Genomic DNA, 21,121 nt, shown 5'->3' with positions numbered 1-21,121 from the left:
TTTATTAAATATTATTCTTCTTCAATAAATAATAGCAGTATTTAATAATAGTGTTTAGTATTGAGAAACTGTGCGTGTTCGTGATAGTGATTTTAGTTACATTTTCATCATTAGATGGTGACAAAAGACTTTACGAGTCAGCTGTAAAGACTTTTATTCTTAAAAATAAACGCAATTGTAAACAGAAGTTATTTTTAGTTTTAACAACAGTTTGAGCGCAGCTTACAAATGCACTGAGCAGCGTTGTCATCAGAAATCACCCTTTAACAGATGAAAGGATATTAATGTTGTGACAAAGATATCGCTTTCCTCAGCGGATATTCAAACTAATGTTCATTGTTTACATGAGACTGAGCTGAAGAATGAAGTCATCTTTTACTACAGTAATACAATAAGCTTTTATTGAAACAAGTCAAGGTTCCTTCATTACTAGTTCTAAAGTGATGTTTTTAAATGAATAATGGAAGCTTTAGTCAACTTTAGATTTGAATCTGTGGCGGAAGGAATTAGTCCTGCACAAAAGAAGGCTTTCAGAGTACCTCTGTTATTATTTTATGTATTTACACGCTCGTGCCGTCGCGGTATACACGCAGTATTACACTCGTAGGTGTGAGATATGGCTGTATATCGACAAGCTCTGGTTACCTACGACCGACTCACTGCAGTGACTCATTATTGCTCATTTATTTTCACTTCAGATCAATTTAATATGTTCTTGCTGGATAAAATTGCAAAAAAGAAGAAAAATGTACTGACACACACTGGTTATTATTCTAGTTTTATGATTTTAAGTCTAAAATCATCCTAAAAAACGAACATTTTTGTTATTTTCAACATAAATAGAAGGCAACATTTCTCAGTTTAGTTTAAGTTAAAATACTTAATATTTAAAACTAAATAAACTAAAACTAATAAAGAACTACTGTAAAGACATTTTTCTAAAAATGCTGAAACAAAAATGGAAATGAAATTTTCTTCAAGAATTTTTATAAAAATGGGAAAATAATTAGCTTAAAATTTAACTAAAATTTAAATAAAAACAGGAGAAAAACAAAACTGTAATATGTCAGTGAAACTAAAATAGCGCTGTTAACAACACTTAAACACTTTTGAATGGATGTAATTTGTCATGTAAATGTAACTTGGTTCTCCTTCTCCAGACAAGAGAGAAGATGAAAGAGGAATCATGGAACATCCATTTCTTCGAGTTTGGCCGTGGAGTGTGTATGTACCGCACGTCTAAGACCAGAGAGCTGGTTCTGAACGGGATACCGGAGAGTTTGAGAGGAGAGCTGTGGCTGCTGTTCTCAGGTAATGAGTCCTTCAAACAGCAGGGGGTGCAGCTCACCAAGACCACTGACAATGGGTTTCAGAAGGTTTTGAGTTTAGTTTTATGTTTTATTTCTCATGTTCTCTTATTGATCTGGATCTTAAAGATGATTTTTAAAAATGGGATTCCAGTCACATGATTGTTTTGTTTTTTGATTCAAAATATTGTAACTGCATCTGATTTGACAAGAAAATATGTAAAAAATGCAGTCACATCTTGGCAAAGCAGTACTTGATTTGGGTACGCAGTGCATAAAGAACATTTGTGTACTGTGCACAGTTAAAGGAGAAGTTTACTTCCAGAACAAAAATGTACAGATAATTTACTCACCCCTTTGTCATCTAAGATGTTCATGTCTTTCTTTCTTCAGTCGATAACAGATTATTTCTTGAGGAAAACATTTTAGGAATTATCTCCATAGTGGACTTCAATGGTGCCCCCAAGATTGAACTTCCAAAATGCAGTTTAAATGCAGCTTCAAATCGCTCTAAATGATCCCAGCCGAGGAAGAAGGGTCATATCTAGTAAAACGATTGGGCATTTTCGAAACAAATTGACAATTTATATACTTTTTAACCTCAAATGCTCATCTTGTCTCGTCTTATCAAGGGCATTTGATCTTATTGCATATTCACTTTGTAAACACTGGGTCGGTACTTTTGCAGCGATGTAGGGTGATTTTGAAGTTGGGGAAGAAAACAAGATGGGAGTTTTTTAACATACTTGAATTGTTGCCTTGAACAGTTTACGCAGACCTAGACAAGACAAGCATTTGAGATTAAAAAGTATATAAATTGTCAATTTGCTTCGAAAATGACTGACCGTTTCACTAGATAAGACCCTTCTTCCTCAGCTAGGATCCCTTTGAAGCCTTTAAAATGCATTTTGGAAGTTCTAACTTGGGGGCAGCATTGAAGTCCACTATATGGAGATAATTCCTAAAATGTTTTCCTCAAGAAACATAATTTCTTATCGACTGAAGAAACAAAGACATGAACATCTTGGATGAGTAAATTATCAGGGTGAGTAAATTATCTGTAAAAAAAATTTCTGCAGGTGTGTTTTGACTTCTGCTGCATGTGTGTGACCATGTTTGCACATGAGGGTCAGAGTAAAACAGTCTGTCAACTGTTGTCATTGAGCTGCTGACATGAATTTTTAAACATGTTATTTTTTTCATTTTTCAGGTGCTCAGAACGAGATGGCCACACACCCAGGTTACTATGCCAGTTTGGTTGAGCAGGCGATGGGCAAATGTACTCTAGCGACGGAGGAGATCGAGAGAGACCTGCACCGATCCATGCCTGAACATCACGCCTTCCAGAACGAGATGGGCATCGCTGCCCTGAGACGAGTCTTGACGGCCTACGCTTACAGAAACCCTAGCATTGGATACTGCCAGGTATACACACAGTCAGCCCAAAAATGATTTGGAAACTTAATCCACACTTATCTCTGAATGTCATTGGTTTACTCTTTGCAGCTCTGTGTGACAAACAACTTGCATAACTTATGTACACAATAGACAACAGACTAAAATATGCTTTACAAGTGCTCCGGCACAGTGTCTATCTGTGTAGAAGTGAAAAGTGAGCTGTTGTTTAACATTGTTCTGCTTCATCATCTCTCTCTTTAGGCGATGAACATTGTTACATCTGTCTTGTTGTTGTATTGTACCGAAGAGGAGGCGTTTTGGCTGCTTGTGGCGCTGTGTGAACGGATGCTGCCTGACTATTACAACACTAGAGTTGTAGGTCAGTCATGCAAATATAAACACATCATGATAGTCGAAAACCGTCAGATGTGGCTTTCTGCTTATCAGTGTTTTTCTGTGTTATCTGTGTCAGGAGCGCTGGTCGATCAGGGTGTGTTTGAGGAGCTCACCCGCGAGTGTTTGCCACTGTTGTACGAGCACATGCAGGATCTGGGCGTCATATCCACCATCTCTCTGTCCTGGTTTCTCACACTCTTCCTGTCTGTCATGCCGTTCGACAGCGCGGTGCTGCTGGTCGACTGCTTCTTCTATGAGGGCATTAAAGTCATTTTCCAGGTGCTGATTATTAGAAGCTGAAACACATGCTGATGACAAATTCTGTCAGTTCTGTTAATTACTCACCCTCATGTTTTTTTTTTTAAACCAATAAGACCTTTGTTTGTCTCCAGAACACAAATTAAGATATTTTTGATTAAAATTCTAAAGCTTTCTGACCCTCAATAGACAGTAACCAACTACCAAGTTCAAGACGCAGAAAGGTAGTAAGGACGTTGTTAAAATAGTGGTTTAACCGTAATGTTATGAAGCTTTGAGAATACCTTTTTGTGTGCAAAGAAAACAAAAATAACATCTTTATTCAACAATTTCTCATCTTTCATGTCAGTCTCTCGCCACTCGTTCACGAGAGTACCACGATGCACAGGAGCCAGCATTCTGATGTAGAACATCACATGTCGTCACATGGACAATTTTAACAATGTCTTTACTGCCTTTCAGGGTCTTGAACGTGTCAGTTGCATTGCTGTCTATGCAGGGTTAGAAAGCTCTCAGATTTGAGCTATTTTCTTAATTTGTGTTCCGAAGATGAACGAATGGGTTATAACTGTGTGACATAGTTTATAGAATGTAGTTATATGAGCCTAAATTCAAGATATGAGGTAAAAATGCCCCTGTATGGGTTTTTGTCTTATATTTGTATCATATGATATAGTTTAGCAATCTCACACAAGCAAGAGTGCTGTTTTCCCGAATATCTACATGTGACTTCGAGCGACAGCAGTGTTTCATTATTGAATGAATCCACGGTTTTGAACAAATCAAGTGAGCTAATGATTCAGTGACCCATTTATAGACAGTCACTTGATTCATTTCTCAATCAATCAGCTCTTTGAATGAATCAGTTGAATGAATAACTTGCTCGTTAAGACAGTGACTTGCTGCCACCTTCTGGCACTTTTAGTTTCACATTTAGAGAATCATTTAATTAAAAAAAAAATGCAAATATTTTCAACTTTTTAATACCCATTTAAATCTCATAGGATTATTTATGCTATTTGATTTACAGTGTAAATGCACCTCTGAACAGTTTGTAAATATACTAAATATACCTAAAAGTAACAGGTGCAGCTTCTGAAAACTGTTGTGGTCATATATTAGCCTAAAAAGATTGTGTAATAGATTATGTTAAATCAAAATATTTCTTTCTAAAGCTTCTTTTTTTGAAATATCTGTTCAATGCTTGCAAACACAATAATGATTTTAAAGCAATAGTTCACCCAAAAAGTCATTAATTACTCACCTTCATGTCGTTCCAAACCTGTAAGACTTTTATTTATCTTCAGATCACAAAGTAAGATATTTTTGATGAAATCCTAAAGGTTTCTGACCCTGCATAGACAGCAACACAGCTACCATGTTCAAGGCCATAAAGGTAGAAAGGACATTGTTGAAATAGTCATTAAAATTTTCTTTGCACAAAACAATTTTCTTGTAGCTTAATAACATTACGGCTAACCACTGATGTCACATTAACAATTTATATGATGTCCTTACTACCTCACTGGGCCTTGAATGTGTCAGTTGTGTTGCTGTCTATGCAGGGTCAGAAAGCTATTGGATTTCATCAACAATATCTTAATTTGTGTTTTGAAGATGAACAAAGGTCCTACGGGTTAGGATAGGAATAACATGAGGGTAATTTATTAATGACAGAATTTTCATTTTTGAGTGAACTATTTCTTTAAATTATCTTTTGGGGGTAGCTTTTCAGTGCAGTTCTTTTGCGATTAATTTGACTGATTAATTGGCAAACAATAAGTAATTGGATTCAAAAATGTATTCTCTTGACAGCCCTTATGTATGTGTGTTTATATATGTATGTGTATGTTGTTTTAAAGCAACATTTCCCAAAGAACATAAGCACCTAGACCATGTCTGTGGCATGTAAATGTTACTAACAGGTGTCTGTCACTCTTTTCCAGGTGGCATTAGCTGTGCTACATGCAAACATGGATCAACTGCTGTCCTGTTCAGATGAGGGAGAGGCCATGACTATTCTGGGCAGGTGAGTGTGAACAACATACAAAATCATATACTAAAGAGTAATGCAATATGAATAGGAATTGAACGGTTTTGAGGTTTTGGATAACATCAGCATAAAGCAAGAGTTTTTCTTTTTTTAGATCATTATTTTTGATTATCAGACTTTTTAAAGAATTTTTATTTGTTTATCTCTCAATCAGCATTGTATTCTAGGCATTTAAATGTTATCTTGTTAAGACATTATTGGAGAGTCACAATTTTATGCAAATATCTGTAATACCGCTATGAAGATCTTGTTGATTTGCATTACAAGCATCAGAATTTCAATTTCATCTTACTTTTTGGTCATATTAATATCAGCATATTAATATGACAGTTTTTTTAATGAATAAGCTGTTTTTTTTTTTCTGCATGAGGCATAAAACCTGATGGATCAGATACAACTGAGGTCAAAAATGTACATAAAAATGACCCCGTTCAAAGGTTTACATAAACTTAATAGTGTGTTGTTACCTAAATGGTCCACAGCTGTGTTTTTAAATAAATTTTGAGATCCATATTTTCAGACTAAGAACAATTGAGGAACTTATATGCAACTATTACAGAAGGTTCAAACGCTCACTGATGCTTCAGAAGGAAAAATTATGCATTAAGAGCCGAGGGGTGAAAACTTTTTGAATTTGAAGATCAGGGTAAATTTTTTTGTATTTTGTCTTCTGGAAAACATGTAAGTATCTTCTGTAGCTTCTAAAGGGCAGTACTAAATTAGTCTCTCAGTTGTGCTGGATCTCAAAATCATACAGTCATGGTTGGGAAGGGTTTAAATACACACAAATACGGAAAAGCCAAAGAAATTGTGAGACCTGAAGGAGTTTTCTGAAGAACAGCGGGCAGTTTAACTGTTCAGGACAAACAAGGGACTCATAACTATCACTAAAAAACAAAACCAAAAAAAAAAACAACTGTGGATCATTCAAGTAACAACCCAGTATTAAGAATCAAGTGTATATAAACTTTTAAACAGGGTAATCTTTATAAATTCAACTATAATTTTCTCTTGTGGATCTTAGTACTAAAAAAAATAACATGTATTTTGTATGATGCCCCCCTTATTTTGGTAAAATAATTAACATTTTGCAGATTCTGAAATGTGTATGTAGACTTTTGACCTCAACTGTATGTAAAATGAGTTATTATCCCCTTTCTACTGTCTAAATGCACTAAATAAGATTTGTGCTGTAATATCTTTTTCTTGGTCCTGCAGATATTTGGATAATGTTGTAAATAAGCAGACCGTTTCTCCACCCATTCCCCACCTTCATGCCCTGTTGACCAGTGGCAACAACCCTCCACCTGAAATTGATGTCTTCGAGCTCATTAAAGCATCCTATGAGGTGAGAGGGCGGAGCAAAAGGGACCTAGAGAAGCACCAATGCCAAATAGATCCCTTTTAACTGAGTGCATTGTTTTCATCTAATTGTAGAAGTTTGGTAGCCTGCGTGCCGACGTCATCGAGCAGATGAGATTCAAACAAAGGTTAAAGGTCATACAGTCACTAGAAGACACGGCCAAGAGGAGTGTGGTAAGTGTGTGTTCATCATCTTATTTCACAATTTTAAATCTCCACATGTGATCATTTGTGACCCTGAACCACAAAACCAGTCTTTTTTTTTAAAATTGAGATTTATCATTCATACATAAGCTTTCCACTGATGTATGTTTTTTTTAGGATAGGATGACTATTTGAAAATCTGGAATCTGAGGGTGCAAAAAATCTAAATATTTGGAAAATCGCCTTTAAAGCTGTCCAAATGAAGTTCTTAGCAATGCATATTACTAATCAAAAACTATGTTTTGGTATATTTACTGTAGTATCTTCATGAAACATGATTGTTACTAAATATCCTTTTTTTTGACACATGCAATGTATTTTTGTCTATTGCTGCAAATATACCCATGCTACTTTAGATTGGTTTTGTGGTCCAGGCAGGGTCACATTTATGTTATGTTATTTATGTGTGATACTTAGGTGAGAGCGATCATGACAGAGTCTGCGTTCACTATTGAGGAGTTGGAAGAGTTGTATGTTCTTTTTAAGGTAAGATAAATGTGTAAACTACATGCATTTCTCATATATGTCTATTGGACATACTGTTATGCCATCCAGCTCTAGATATTGTTTGTGTAATTGTGTAAATGTCAGTGTGTATGTGTGTCTGTCCTAGGCTAAGCATATCATGAGTTGTTACTGGGGTGCCAGCAGCACCGCGGCTGAGCGGCACGATCCGAGTCTGCCCTATCTGGAGCAGTACCGTATCGACTGCGGCCAGTTCGTTCAGATCTTCTCCGCTCTGGCGCCATGGAGCTGCGGCCTTCACACCAACACCCTCTCCAGCCGACTCTTCCGCCTGCTCGACCAAAACAAGGACTCCCTCATTAACTTCAAAGAGTTTGTCACTGGACTCAGTAAGTGGATGTATTTACACTGCAGCTTGTAGATTGATAGAGTTTGATTCATTTGATTTAAAAGCTTCTAAATTTCAGGGATAGTTCTGATAATTCTGTCAGTAATTACTCACCCTCATGTCGTTCCAAACCCGTAAGACCTTCGTTCATCTTTGGAAGACAAATTAAGATATTTTTGATTAAATCCAAGAGCTTTCTGCCCCTTCAAAGACAACGTTTTAAGGTCCCGAAAGGTAGTAAGGACAGTGATAAAATAGTCCAAGTCACATCAGTGGTTCAACCGTAATTTTATGAACTTGTGTATCTGTCATCAAAGTATTTTTTTGTTTGTGTTTGTTTCTCTCAGGTGGAATGTATCATGGCGATATGACGGAAAAACTTAAACTTCTCTACAAACTCCATCTGCCTCCTGGTAAGTTTACAGTCACAGAGACTTTACTAAACAGGCCATGGAAAGAGTGTAACAGTGTAAGCAAAAAGAGAATTACGAAGTAGTTTTTTTGAGGAACATAATTAAAGGGATTGTTTACCCAAAAATGAAAATTTGATGTTTATCTGCTTACCCCCAGAGCATCCAAGATATAGGTGACTTTGTTTCTTCAGTAGAACACAAACGAAGAATTTTAACTCAAACCGTTTCAGTCTGTCAGTCATATAATGGCAGTCAATGGGACCCATGGTTTTAAGAGTAAAAAAAAAATACACAGACAAAACCAAATTAAACCCTGTGGCTTGTCACGATTCATTGAGGTCTTAACACATGAAACAGTCTGTATGTGCAAGAAACTGATCCTCTGATCCACTGCAATGTCTAACTGTCCTGAGCGCGTTTACAATAGCCGGCGCATGACGCATAAACATGCTCTGGCATGTTAAATAAATGTGCATACGTCACTCATTGTTTACACAGAGAGATTGTGGGTACAACGGCCACTCAAAATGGTAATTACTTCAGCTTATCCTGATTGTTGCAACCGATAAAAAACTAAAAGTTTATGTTTGCTTGCACAAACTCATCCAAGAGTGTTGATTTTCTACCGACTTCCAACTTTTAAGCCTGATCGACTGAAGTTATGGTTGCTTGCTCTTCGTCATGCGCCGGCTGTTGTGAACACGCTCAGGACAGTTGGAAATTGATGTGGATCAGAGGTAAAAATTATATAAAAACTGTTCAGTTTCTTGAACAGGCCAATTGTTTTGTGTGTTAAGATTTCAACGTATCGTCACGAGCCGCAGGGTTTAATTTAGTTTTGTCTGTGTATGTATTTTTGACTCTCAAACCTGTGGGTCCCATTGACTGCCATTATATGACTGACAGACTGCAACATTTGAGTTAAAAATTTTAGTTTGTGTTCTACTGAAGAAACAAAGTCACCTACATCTTGCCCTGAGGGTAAGCAGATAAACATCAAATTTTCATTTTTGGGTGAACTATCCTTTTAATGTTTTCATGAGTATGAAGAAACTGTGTGTGAACAGCAGACACGAGCAGGGTGTGAGGAAACCAGATCGCTGCTCTCAGCAAACACTCTTCTCTATGTGTGTGTTTGAGGCTTATTGAAATGAGAAACTAGCACTTGTGTTGTTTTTGGACTGTGTATGTGTGAGGAAGATTTGAGGAAACGATAAGAATAAGATGTTTGTTTTGCTTGTTTTTGAAGAGGGTGTGTTGCAGCACGAGTAACTTTAAATGTGCATGTGATCTACTGATGTTTTCTTTTATTTCACTGTTGTTGTCTCTCTTTCTGAAGCGTTGTGTCCAGAAGAGGCAGAGTCAGCGCTGGAGGCCACGCAGTTCTTCACTGATGATGACACGCCACAGGGTACATGAATGAGACACTTTTACCACCTAAACTGCATCATAAGCCAGTATTAAAGAAGTGTTTTAGGTTCAATACAAGTTAAGCACCACAAAGTTATTTTGCCTCTTTTCATGCAAAAAAGCAGAAGTCATGGAAATTACAACACACTTAAATAAAAGTAAACAAGATCATTCACTTTAAGGGTATAATGTAGGTGTGAAATATTTTTTTGAAATTCATCTGTGCATTCTTTTGTGATTTTGTATTTAACATGTAATATTATTATAAGTAGTATTATTTTAATTTCTATTTTACATTAGATTTTAATGAATATTGTTATTATGCCCTACAAAATTGGTATTACACTACCAGTCAAAAGTTTTTGAACAGTAAGATTTTTTTTTTGTTTTTGTCTCTTTTGCTCACCAAGCCTACATTTATTTGATTCAATGTCCAGCAAAACTGTAAAAATTTAGAAATATTTTTACTATTTAAAAGAACTATAATAAATAATTCCTGTGATCAAAGCTAAATTTTAAAAAGTTATACAAATTAATACTTTTATTTAGCAAGGATGCTGTAAATTAATGAAAAATTAAACGTGTAAAGTTCAGAATCAGAAATATTGGAATATTAGAACAGTTTCTGGATCATGTGACTGGAGTACAGTCGTGGCCAAAAGTTTTGAGGATTACATAAATATTGGAAATGGGAAAGAATGTTATGAAGAGTGATCAGATGAATTGCATAGTCCTTCTTTGCCATGAAAATGAACTTAATCCCGAAAAAAAAAAAACTTTCCGGTGCATTTCATTGCTGTCATTAAAGGACCTGCTGAGCTCATTTCAGTAATCGTCTTGTTAACTCAGGTGAGAATGTTGATGAGCACAAGGCTGGAGATCATTATGTCAGGATGATTGGGTTAGAATGGCAGACTTGACATGTTAAAAGGAGGGTGATGCTTGAAATCATTGTTCTTCCATTGTTAACCATGGTGACCTGCAAAGAAACGCGTGCAGCCATCATTGCGTTGCATAAAAATGGCTTCACAGGCAAGGATATTGTGGCTACTAAGATTGCACCTAAATCAACAATTTATAGGATCATCAAGAACTTCAAGGAAAGAGGTTCAATTCTTGTTAAGAAGGCTTCAGGGCGTCCAAGAAAGTCCAACAAGCGCCAGGATCGTCTCCTAAAGAGGATTCAGCTGCGGGATCGGAGTGCCACCAGTGCAGAGCTTGCTCAGGAATGGCAGCAGGCAGGTGTGAGCGCATCTGCACGCACAGTGAGGCCAAGACTTTTGGAAGATGACCTGGTGTCAAGAATGACATCAAAGAAGCCACTTCTCTCCAAAAAAAAAACATCAGGGACAGATTGATATTCTGCAAAAAGTATGGGGAATGGACTGCTGAGGACTGGGGCAAAGTCATATTCTCCTGTGAAGCCTCTCTCCGATTGTTTGGGGCATCTGGAAAAAGGCTTGTCCGGAGAAGAAAAGGTGAGCGCTACCATCAGTCCTGTGTCATGCCAACAGTAAAGCATCCTGAGACCATTCATGTGTGGGGTTGCTTCTCATCCAAGGGAGTGGGCTCACTCACAATTTTGCCCAAAAACACAGCCATGAATAAAGAATGGTACCAAAACACCCTCCAACAGCAACTTATTCCAACAATCCAACAACAGTTTGGTGAAGAACAATGCATTTTCCAGCACGATGGAGCACCGTGCCATAAGGCAAAAGTGATAACTAAGTGGCTCGGGGACCAAAACGTTGAAATTTTGGGTCCATGGCCTGGAAACTCCCCAGATCTTAATCCCATTGAGAATTTGTGGTCAATCCTCAAGAGGCGGTTGGACAAACAAAAACCCACTAATTCTGACAAACTCCAAGAAGTGATTATGAAAGAATGGGTTGCTATCAGTCAGGATTTGGCTCAGAAGTTGATTGAGAGCATGCCCAGTCGAATTGCAGAGGTCCTGAAAAAGAAGGGCCAACACTGCAAATACTGACTCTTTGAATAAATGTCATGTAATTGTCGATAAAAGCCTTTGAAACGTATGAAGTGCTTGTAATTATATTTCGGTACATCACAGAAACAACTGAAACAAAGATCTAAAAGCAGTTTAGCAGCAAACTTTGTGAAAACTAATATTTGTGTCATTCTCAAAACTTTTGGCCACGACTGTAATGATGCTAAAAATTCAGCTTTGAAATCACAGGAATAAATTACATTTTAAAATATTCATTTTAAATAGAAATATTTCAAAATTGGACTTTTTTTGCTCTACTGATCAAATAAATGCAGACTTGGTGAGCAGAAGAGAGTTCTTTAAAAACAAATCTTATTGTTGAAATTTTTTTGACTGGTAGTGAATGTAGTAAATAAACAGTACAATCAAAGTTTCATACTGGCTTTTAAAAGTTTTTTTTATTACTCTTTTAATCTTTTATACCTATTGTGTCTTTCTGTAAGCACAGTTTTTGCAATAATCAGTGTATTCCAAACCAATTTAATTGTTATTAATCATTTCTTTTAGTTTTCTGAGTAGTTGTGTTTTGACTTTTCTGATCTCCCCGCATGTGCCTATGGATGGTTCGGTCCAGGTTTTAATGACTGATAACTAATTATTAATCTTCTGCACTTTTATGTTCCTCATTTGTTGTCTACCTTATCTTCCCCTTTCTCTCTTTTAACTCTAACTCCTCCTTTCGCTCTCTCTCTCTCTTTCTTTCTCATTTTTCTTTCTCATCTGATCACTCCAGATCCTCCCTTCCTGTCTCATCTGGACTTCCTGGCACAGGAAGTAACCTCAGGTTTGTGTCTGTCTGTCATGTTGAATGCCATCTATGTGTCTCCGGTGGTTTTGGGGCATCGGATGATGCTGTCAGTACAGATGAGAATTTTTTTTTCTTTCACTTACCACCTCCTCCGTCGGTTTTGGTGTTTTCAAGTCGGTATCATTTCACCATCTGTCTTTCACATGATATTATCTTACCTTTGTGGTATTCTTTTCATTTTTAACCATGGGTATGATATGAAACCTTTCTGGTGAATACTTTTAAATGGTTAATGGCTAAATGTCAGCATGATGTCAGTGTTTATTTATGCAGCATTAATGTCATAACAGGTGAGGAGCTGAAGGAGGCAGGAGACGCGTCAACAGGCGGAGACACGGATGAGAAAAAAGGTAATAAAGCTTACCATTTGATGACTCCGTTAATGAATCTCTTTTCATCTGGTAGTTGGTTTAATTCTAGTGTCATGTTTTTTTTTAGATGAGAAGCCGAAGGACTATAAGTACTATCTGAGAATGTGGGCCAAAGAAAAAGAGCCAAAGAAAGAGAGTATCAAAGATCTGCCTCGGATGAATCAGGTGACCAGTGTTCACTGATCTTGCACTTGTTGAGACATTTAAGCTACTGTTTGTTCACATTGCAACTGAATGTGGCCTGAAATCAAAATTCTCCCTTCACAAATGAGCATGGATTTTACAATCCAAATCAGGAGGGATAGTTCAACCAAGAATAAAAATGACCCCATGATTTATTCACCCTCAAGCCATCCTAAGTGTATATGACTCTTCTTTCAGACAAATACAATCAGAGTTACATTATATTAAAAAAATGTTCTGGTTCCTCCAAGATTAAAATGGCAGTGAATGGCTGTTGAGATTTTGAAGCAAAATAAAGTGCATCCATCCATCATAAAAAGTACTCCACATGGCTCTGAAGGGTTAATAAATGCCTTCTGAAGCAAATCATTCTTGAAAATAACAATATTCCTCAAGAGGTGCTTGAAACATGCTTGAAAGCACACATCTTTTCACGCAAAATTCATGCAATTAAAAAAAACATCCAACCCTTTTTGCTTATTTCAGTTAGCGTCAGAAAACTAGTAAGCTAAACCAGTGGTAGTACTAACTGTAGGAGCCAAATGTAATTTTAACCACTAGATGGTGTGGAATGGGAGGAGCTGGTTTGGTCATATGACATTTAAACCCTCACGATTGTGTGTGAATGGACATGAATAGGCGGCGGGATCACATGGTTCTGACTGTATAGTACGATACATTGAGTCACGAATCCATGGGTATTTTATTGTAAACCGCATTTCATTCATTAAAAGAGCAAAGCAAGAGACGGATTCTGAATGGACAATTATTGTATTTCCAACGTACGAGTGAAGAACATCTAACAATGTCATGTAAACATGGCTGAAACGTGAAAAGAGTAATGGTACACTTACAAAGTAACTTGTTTGCTTTGAATAAAGTGACGCTTTGCCGAACTAAATTGTGTCCGTTGCGACGTGTCATTGGTGTTGTTTGTGGCAGAAGTTTTCAAGCACCAACATAGGCGTCAGCCAATCAGATCACCTTATGCAAATACCCTGGTGCAGATGCTAGCTAATCGCATTCATGCAGCATCAGAAAAGTCATGTGATTGGCTGTTGTCACCATGACGGTCTATCAAGCATCACCGCTGACGCCCCATTAATGTACCAGACCAGATGAACTAAATTTAATTTATTTGAGTAATTTATGCTGGAACTGTACAAAATAAAATCAAACTTGTGACTTAATGATCGTTAATCATTTGATTTAGATTTAGCTTTGTGAAACTCTGAATCAGTTAAACCTTATCTTCACAAAGTGATTCAATGTTTCGAAGTGCTCCAATTGGATTGTGTATCGTGAGTTATTTGTTTCAGATCGGGACTTCAAATCGTGTATCGTTAATCATTTGATTTAGATTGGAACTTTGCGTATTGGGAATAATTAAATTCAGATCAGGTCTTCGGAGCGCGAATCGTGAATTTGATTTAGACCAGAACTGGTTCAGAAATCATTTAAAAAATGTAATCATTCAAATCAAATGATTCTCGATACATGCTCTGAAGATCGATACAGGTTTGCGAATATTTTGCTTTAGATTGGAACTTCAGCTTACAGAGAACAAATAATTTGATTCAGATCGGGACTTAGATGTGGGTTCGCGAATCATTTGGTTCAGTTTGGTGTATGGAGAATCATTTGTTTCAGATCAGGATTTCGGATCGATTTTCCAAATATTTTTTCAGATTTTTTTTTTTTCTTTAACCGTTGAAAACATCAAACCATTAAGGCAGAACAGTTATAAAAACTAAACTATATGTATATAGTGTTAGTATTAGTTTTTGGAATTTGAAAGAGAAGACATTGAGATCTCTGACATCCTTGAAAGTCTGAAATTTAGTGCTTGAAAAGTCCTTGAAAGACCTAGATTTCATTTTACAGTATCTGTATTTGTATCAGTACCTGAACCCTGCAAATTTAAAACTTTAAAAACCATAACCTCTAGCTTCCACTTACTGTCAAACAAGTGGACATAGACAAATGTGGTGACAAACACAGAAGTGCAGAGGAGAGAGAACAAATTTGAAGTTACAAAACAAAGATTTGTAAAGAAAATTTCGGAGGATTTCAATAAAAGCCAAAAGGAGACCTGCTTCTCAAGAGACTAGCATATTCTTACCAGAGGTTACGCTATGGCTACATTGTACGTCATCTGCTGAAATGGCACTCTTATAAACGTGTCTATAACAATTGGCGGAAGCTAGAGATTACAATTTATAAGTTATAAATATAGATATTTGTCTCACACAAATGCAACGATTCACTTCAGAAGGCCTTCATTAACCCCCTGGAGCCACATGAAGCACTTTTTATGATGAATGGATGCACTTTATTGGACATGTATTGGACTATTCAATCTCAGAGCCAGGACATTTATTACTATAACTCTGATTGTATTCAACTGAAAGAAGAAAGTCATATACAGTGGGTACGGAAAGTATTCAGACCCCCTTAATTGTTTCACTCTTTGTTATATTGCAGCCATTTGCTGAAATCATTTAATTTCTTCTTTTCCTCATTAATGTTCACACAGTACCCCATATTGACAGAAAAACACAGATTTATATAAAAAAAAGAAAAACTGAAATATCACATGGTCCTAAGTATTCAGACCCTTTGCTCAGTATTTAGTAGAAGCACCCTTTTGATCTAATACAGCCATGAGTCTTTTCCGGAAAGATGCAACAAATTTTTCACACCTGGATTTGGGGATCCTCTGCCATTCCTCCTTGCAGATCCTCTCCAGTTCTGTCAGGTTGGATGGTAAACATTGGTGGACAGCCATTTTTAGGTCTCTCCAGAGATGCTCAATTGAGTTTAAGTAAAGGCTCTGGCTGGGCTATTCAAGAACAGTCACAGAGTTGTTGTGAAGCCACTCCTTCGTTCTTTTAGCTGTGTGCTTACGGTCATTGTCTTGTTGGAAGGTAAACCTTCGGCCCAGTCTGAGGTCCTGAGCACTCTGGAGAAGGTTTTGGTCCAGGATATCCATGTACTTGGCCGCATTCATCTTTCCCTCGATTGCAACCAGTCGTCCTGTCCCTGCAGCTGAAAAACACCCCCACAGCATGATGCTCCCACCTCCATGCTTCACTGTTGGGACTGTATTGGACAGGTGATGAGCAGTGCCTGGTTTTCTCCACACATACCATTTAGAATTAAGGCCAAAAAGTTCTATCTTGGTCTCATTAGACCAGAGAATCTTATTTCTCACCATCTTGGAGTCCTTCAGGTGTTTTTTAGCAAACTCCATGCGGGCTTTCATGTGTCTTGCACTGAGGAGAGGCATCCGTCGGACCACTCTCTCATAAAGCCCCAACTGGTGGAGGGCTGCAGTGATGGTTGACTTTCTACAACTTTCTCCCATCTCCCAACTGCATCTCTGGAGCTCAGCCACAGTGATCTTTGGGTTATTCTTTACCTCTCTCACCAAGGCTCTTCTCCCCCGATAGCTCAGTTTGGCCGGACGGCCAGCTCTAGGAAGGGTTCTGGTCATCCCAAACGTCTTCCATTTAAGGATTATGGAGGCCACTGTGCTCTTAGGAACCTTAAGTGCAGAAGAAATTTTTGTAACCTTGGCCAGATCTGTGCCTTGCCACAATTCTGTCTCTGAGCTCTTCAGGCAGTTCCTTTGACCTCATGATTCTCATTTGCTCTGACATGCACTGTGAGCTGTAAGGTCTTATATAGACAGGTGTGTGGCTTTCCTAATCAAGTCCAATCAGTATAATCAAACACAGCTGGACTCAAATGAAGGTGTAGAACCATTTCAAGGATGATCAGAAGAAATGGACAGACAGCACCTGAGTTAAATATAGGAGTGTCACAGCAAAGGGTCTGAATACTTAGGACCTTGTGATATTTCAGTTTTTCTTTTTTAATAAATCTGCAAAAATGTCAACAAATCTGTGTGTACATTAATGAGGAAAAAAAATTAAATTAAATGATTTCAGCAAACAGCTGCAATATAACAAAGTGTAATACATTTAAGGGGGTCTGAATATTTTCCGTACCCACTGTACACCTAGGATGGCTATCCCTTTAAGTAGCATCCTGGAACTGCAGGTATAAAGTATTAAGACTACAACACATTTTGTGTGTCATTCAATTATAGGAGCAGTTCATTGAGATGTGCAAGACTCTCTACAACATGTTCAGCGAAGATCCCATGGAGCAGGAGCTGTATCACGGCATCGCCACGGTGGCGAGTCTCCTGCTGCGTATCGGAGAAGTAGGCAAGAAGTTCACTAACAACGGCGGCAAGAAACCCGAACCCCAACTCCCCACCGCAGTTGATGCTCTACAACCAGAGAGGGAGGACTCATCCGGGGAAGGAGGATCAGGCCAATCCCTGGTCTCCAAGGCACTAGCAGAGGCGCAGCTAGAGACGCCACCTCCAACAGCGGCCGGCTCTGACGAAGAGGCCAAAGACGACACATCCGTTTCGTCCTACTCTGTAGTGAGCGCCGGATCGCTGCAGTGTGAGGACATCGCAGACGACACGGTGCTGATCGGCTGCGCGGGCGGAGATGGAACGGATCGGAGGCGGGGCAGCGCGCCGGATGCCGATTGGTCGATCACATTCGAGCAAGTTTTAGCATCGTTCCTGACGGAAACATCACTAGTCGACTACTTCGAGAAAAAACACGACATCCAGAGCAAAATAGCAGCGTGTAAGTCACTGAGAGCTGTGGAAAGACAAACAAGTACGTCGAGCGATCACGATTTCTCTCTGAACACACACTGACACACTTAAAAGCATGCATGAACACGTAAACGTAAACTCACACACACAAATGCAAAGCAAGCATACGTGTATGTATGTCCGGAAACTATCTATAGGAGTTTGATACTTCTGTGTAAACGTCATAGTCAAACAAATAGTGTTTAAAATCCATCCCAGCAGCTTTCTGTCTGTGTAATAACCACGTTTCACTCAAGTATCTGTGTTTAGATGGTTGAACGCATCAACTAGCAGGTCTACAATAGAGGGTTATGGGATACGGCCGATGTAAATGGTAATATATCTGTATATTAAACCTCGTAGAGATCAACGAATGAAACATTACACTAAAAAATATGATTTGCACACTCGTTCCGAGTCCCAGGGTGAAATATCCCAAACTAAAAATGTATGTCACTAATGCTTTCTTGCACGTGTGCTATAGCTGGATATATCCTTTGTGTTTGGCAGTAAGAAGTGTCCTTTAGGTGAAGAGTCCACCTCAACCCCTCAGATGGAAACTGTTCCCTCTCTTAACAAAATCAGCTTTAAGTAGGTCATTGCCTTACTGAAATGATCAGATATGTACAGTTGCGAACAGCGTTGCACATGTTTGTTGTGGTCTTTGCAAGGACAGCTTTATAGTTGTAAACATGTTCTTTCAGATGTTTGGTCACCGGAAGCTACACAAACAGTACAGTGGTGGCTTATCTTAGTTGTCCAAAACGTATTGAGAGATGCGGTCAAAAATGTAGCCAATTAATTTAACACTATAATGGCCTTTACTGCGTAAAGCAGGACTTGTTTCTCTTTTATTTTATGAAATGTTTTTGCTGTCAGGCCATAGTAAGGACGTACAATCACTGGGCTTCATTCATGAAACTCAAGCAGGGCAAATTGGTGTGAAATAGGCTTTCGTATATGAATTGAAATAAATGAAACGTTCATAAATTGGATTGAATGCACAATGCAAACAACATTTGTAAATGTACAGTTGAGGTCAAAAGTTTACATACACCTTGCCAAATCTGCAAAATGTTAATTAGTTTACCAAAATAAGAGAATATTTTTTTTATTTAGTCCACATGAGAAAAAATAGTTTAATTCATAAAAATGACCCAGTTTAAAAGTTTACATACACTTGATGCTTAATACTTTGTTGTTACCTGAATAATCCACAGCTGTGTTTTGTTTAGTGATAGTTGTTCATGAGTCCCTTGTTTGTCCTGAACAGTTAAACTGCCTGCTGTTCTTCAGAAAAATCCCTAATGTCCCACAAATTCTTTGTTTTTGTTTTTTTAAGCGTTTTTGTGTATTTTAACCCTTTCCAACAATGTCTGTATGATCTTTGGACCCATCTTTTCACACTGAGGACAACTGAGGGACTAATATGCAACCATTACAGAAGGGAGAGGGTGAAAACTTTTTAACAATGAAGATGTGTACATTTTTCTTATTTTGCCTAAATATCAGTTTTTTTATTTTATTTAGTACTGCCCTTCAGAAGCTACAGAAGATACTTACTTGTTTCCCAGAAGACAAAACTATTTAAATTTACCATGATCTGTAAATTCAAAAATTGGCTCTTAATGCGTTGTTTTTCCCTTCTAAGTCCCTTATCTGTTCTCAGTGTGAAAAGATGGATCTCAAAATCATACAGTCATTGTTGGAAAGAGTTCAAATACACTGAAAACCAAAGAATTTGTGGGACCTGAAAGATTTTTCTGAAGAACAGCGGGCAGTTTAACAGTTCAGGACAAACAAGGGACTCATGAACAACTATCACTAAACAAAAAACACAGCTGTGGATCATTCAAGTAACAACACAGTATTAAGAATCAAGTGTGTGTAAACTTTTGCATTTTTACAAATTCAAAGTTATTTTTTTTCTCTTGTAGATTATATGTAATTGTCTTTTATGTGAAATATTTTATTCAGGTCAATACCTAATAAAAAATAACATGCATTTTGTATGATCCCTCTTATTTGGCTAAAATAATTATCATTTTGTAGATTCTGCAGGGTGTATGTAAACTCTTGACCTCAACTCTAAATCATAGCATAAAATGAATTAAAATAATTTTAGATGTGTGCATTTTTTTCCTCTGTAAAATCATTAAAAGTAAAAAATGTCTTGCTTGTGTTTTATAACTGAGGCCTTACGTTCATTTTTAGAAGTAAAATTTCCGTTTCTTGATCGCTACGCTTCCTTTGTATCAAATGCAGATGGGAGAAAACTCAGTAACCTTAAGTCTGAAGAAACTCGTGATGTTTTAGAAAGTTAAACAGGACTTGTTCTAGGCCTGTACAATGAGATGAATCTAGAACCTGTTGTTTAGGGACAGTCTTGGCCTTTTCATCCTGATCTTTATTCATATGACTGAAAGAATCTGGATGCTTGCATTTAATCAGATGTAGATGAGTTGCTTAACCTGTAAATAGACGCATATCACATTATAATATCAGATGTTTTAATGTCAAATCTTGATTGTTTTCAGTCATGTATCACGTTGCTTTTGTTTGTCCGGTTATCTGTAATTGGTTTCTATTCTAGATTTGTGATTTTTAACAGTTGCTTTTTGTATGTAAGTAAATTAGCTTTAAATCAAGCTTGTTCGGGATTTAAAAAATCAAACAAATCCTGGAAGGCTACAGTATTAATGTTTAAACGGCTTTAAAACGTGATTTGAATGGGGCAGAATTCAGAAGACAATATTTGAACCAATGAAAGATTTGAAATCACTGATGCAGCATTAAAATCGTTTTTAAAATTGGACACATTTGATTTAAACATTAGTTCATCTCCCCTATTGATTCTGAATGTGAATGAACCTCCCGCTCCTGCCACGTGACCTCTGTCTAACTGTGAAAATGACTGGCTTCACTTCACTGTGTTTCTAATTAGCTCTGTTAATTAATGCACAAACTAACACTGTTTTCACTTTCATCCTGCATTTTGCAAAAGGAGTGAATCTTTACCTGTTATTCTCTTGCTGGAGAGTTTCTATTTCTGTAGGCTTCTGTCTGTGACCTGCAGTTATTACCTGATGTCCACTCATTTAAAAGTTGTTTTAAAACGTATTGTCATGAAAGCAGTATTGTGTAATATTATGTAATAAAAATCGAGTTATGAAAATTCTAAGCGTTTAGTCTTTTCATGCACATGCACTTTAAGTTAACGCGAGTTGTCCAAAGCACAACAAACCTCTTGCAAAATAAAGCACTGATGACTTTTATTATGTAATGAACAAAAGAAAAATGCCTCAAGGTGTGAAATGGTTCATTAGTATCTGTTTGTAAAATTCGACCATCAGTGGTGAAATTCTTGGATTAAAAAGTCATTTAAAAAGATGATAGAAAAATAATAATAC

General features: G+C 37.3%; 1 protein-coding gene across 2 annotated transcripts in view; it reads left to right on the top strand.

Moving 5' to 3' along the window:
• tbc1d9b (TBC1 domain family member 9b) overlaps window positions 1–20,886 on the top strand; it is a 32,631-nt gene extending 11,745 nt beyond the window's left edge. The window contains exons 9-23 of one of the 2 annotated variants that reach the window (XM_073820100.1): window positions 1,161–1,311; window positions 2,518–2,732; window positions 2,967–3,084; window positions 3,178–3,380; window positions 5,306–5,388; window positions 6,631–6,760; window positions 6,850–6,948; window positions 7,396–7,464; window positions 7,592–7,832; window positions 8,179–8,244; window positions 9,584–9,655; window positions 12,399–12,449; window positions 12,764–12,823; window positions 12,912–13,009; window positions 17,142–20,886. In XM_073820100.1, coding sequence (XP_073676201.1) covers window positions 1,161–1,311; window positions 2,518–2,732; window positions 2,967–3,084; window positions 3,178–3,380; window positions 5,306–5,388; window positions 6,631–6,760; window positions 6,850–6,948; window positions 7,396–7,464; window positions 7,592–7,832; window positions 8,179–8,244; window positions 9,584–9,655; window positions 12,399–12,449; window positions 12,764–12,823; window positions 12,912–13,009; window positions 17,142–17,774 — 2,289 coding nt within the window. In that variant the 3' untranslated portion in view covers window positions 17,775–20,886. The remainder of the gene's footprint in view (window positions 1–1,160; window positions 1,312–2,517; window positions 2,733–2,966; window positions 3,085–3,177; window positions 3,381–5,305; window positions 5,389–6,630; window positions 6,761–6,849; window positions 6,949–7,395; window positions 7,465–7,591; window positions 7,833–8,178; window positions 8,245–9,583; window positions 9,656–12,398; window positions 12,450–12,763; window positions 12,824–12,911; window positions 13,010–17,141) is intronic. The other variant, XM_073820101.1, reaches the window with a different exon arrangement.
• Window positions 20,887–21,121: the final 235 nt, after the last annotated feature.

The sequence above is a fragment of the Garra rufa genome, chromosome 16 (genome assembly GCF_049309525.1).
Source record: "Garra rufa chromosome 16, GarRuf1.0, whole genome shotgun sequence".
NCBI lineage: Eukaryota > Metazoa > Chordata > Actinopteri > Cypriniformes > Cyprinidae > Garra > Garra rufa.
The sequence above is the reverse complement of the archived record's forward strand: the minus strand, read 5'-3'. Positions and strand labels throughout refer to the sequence as shown.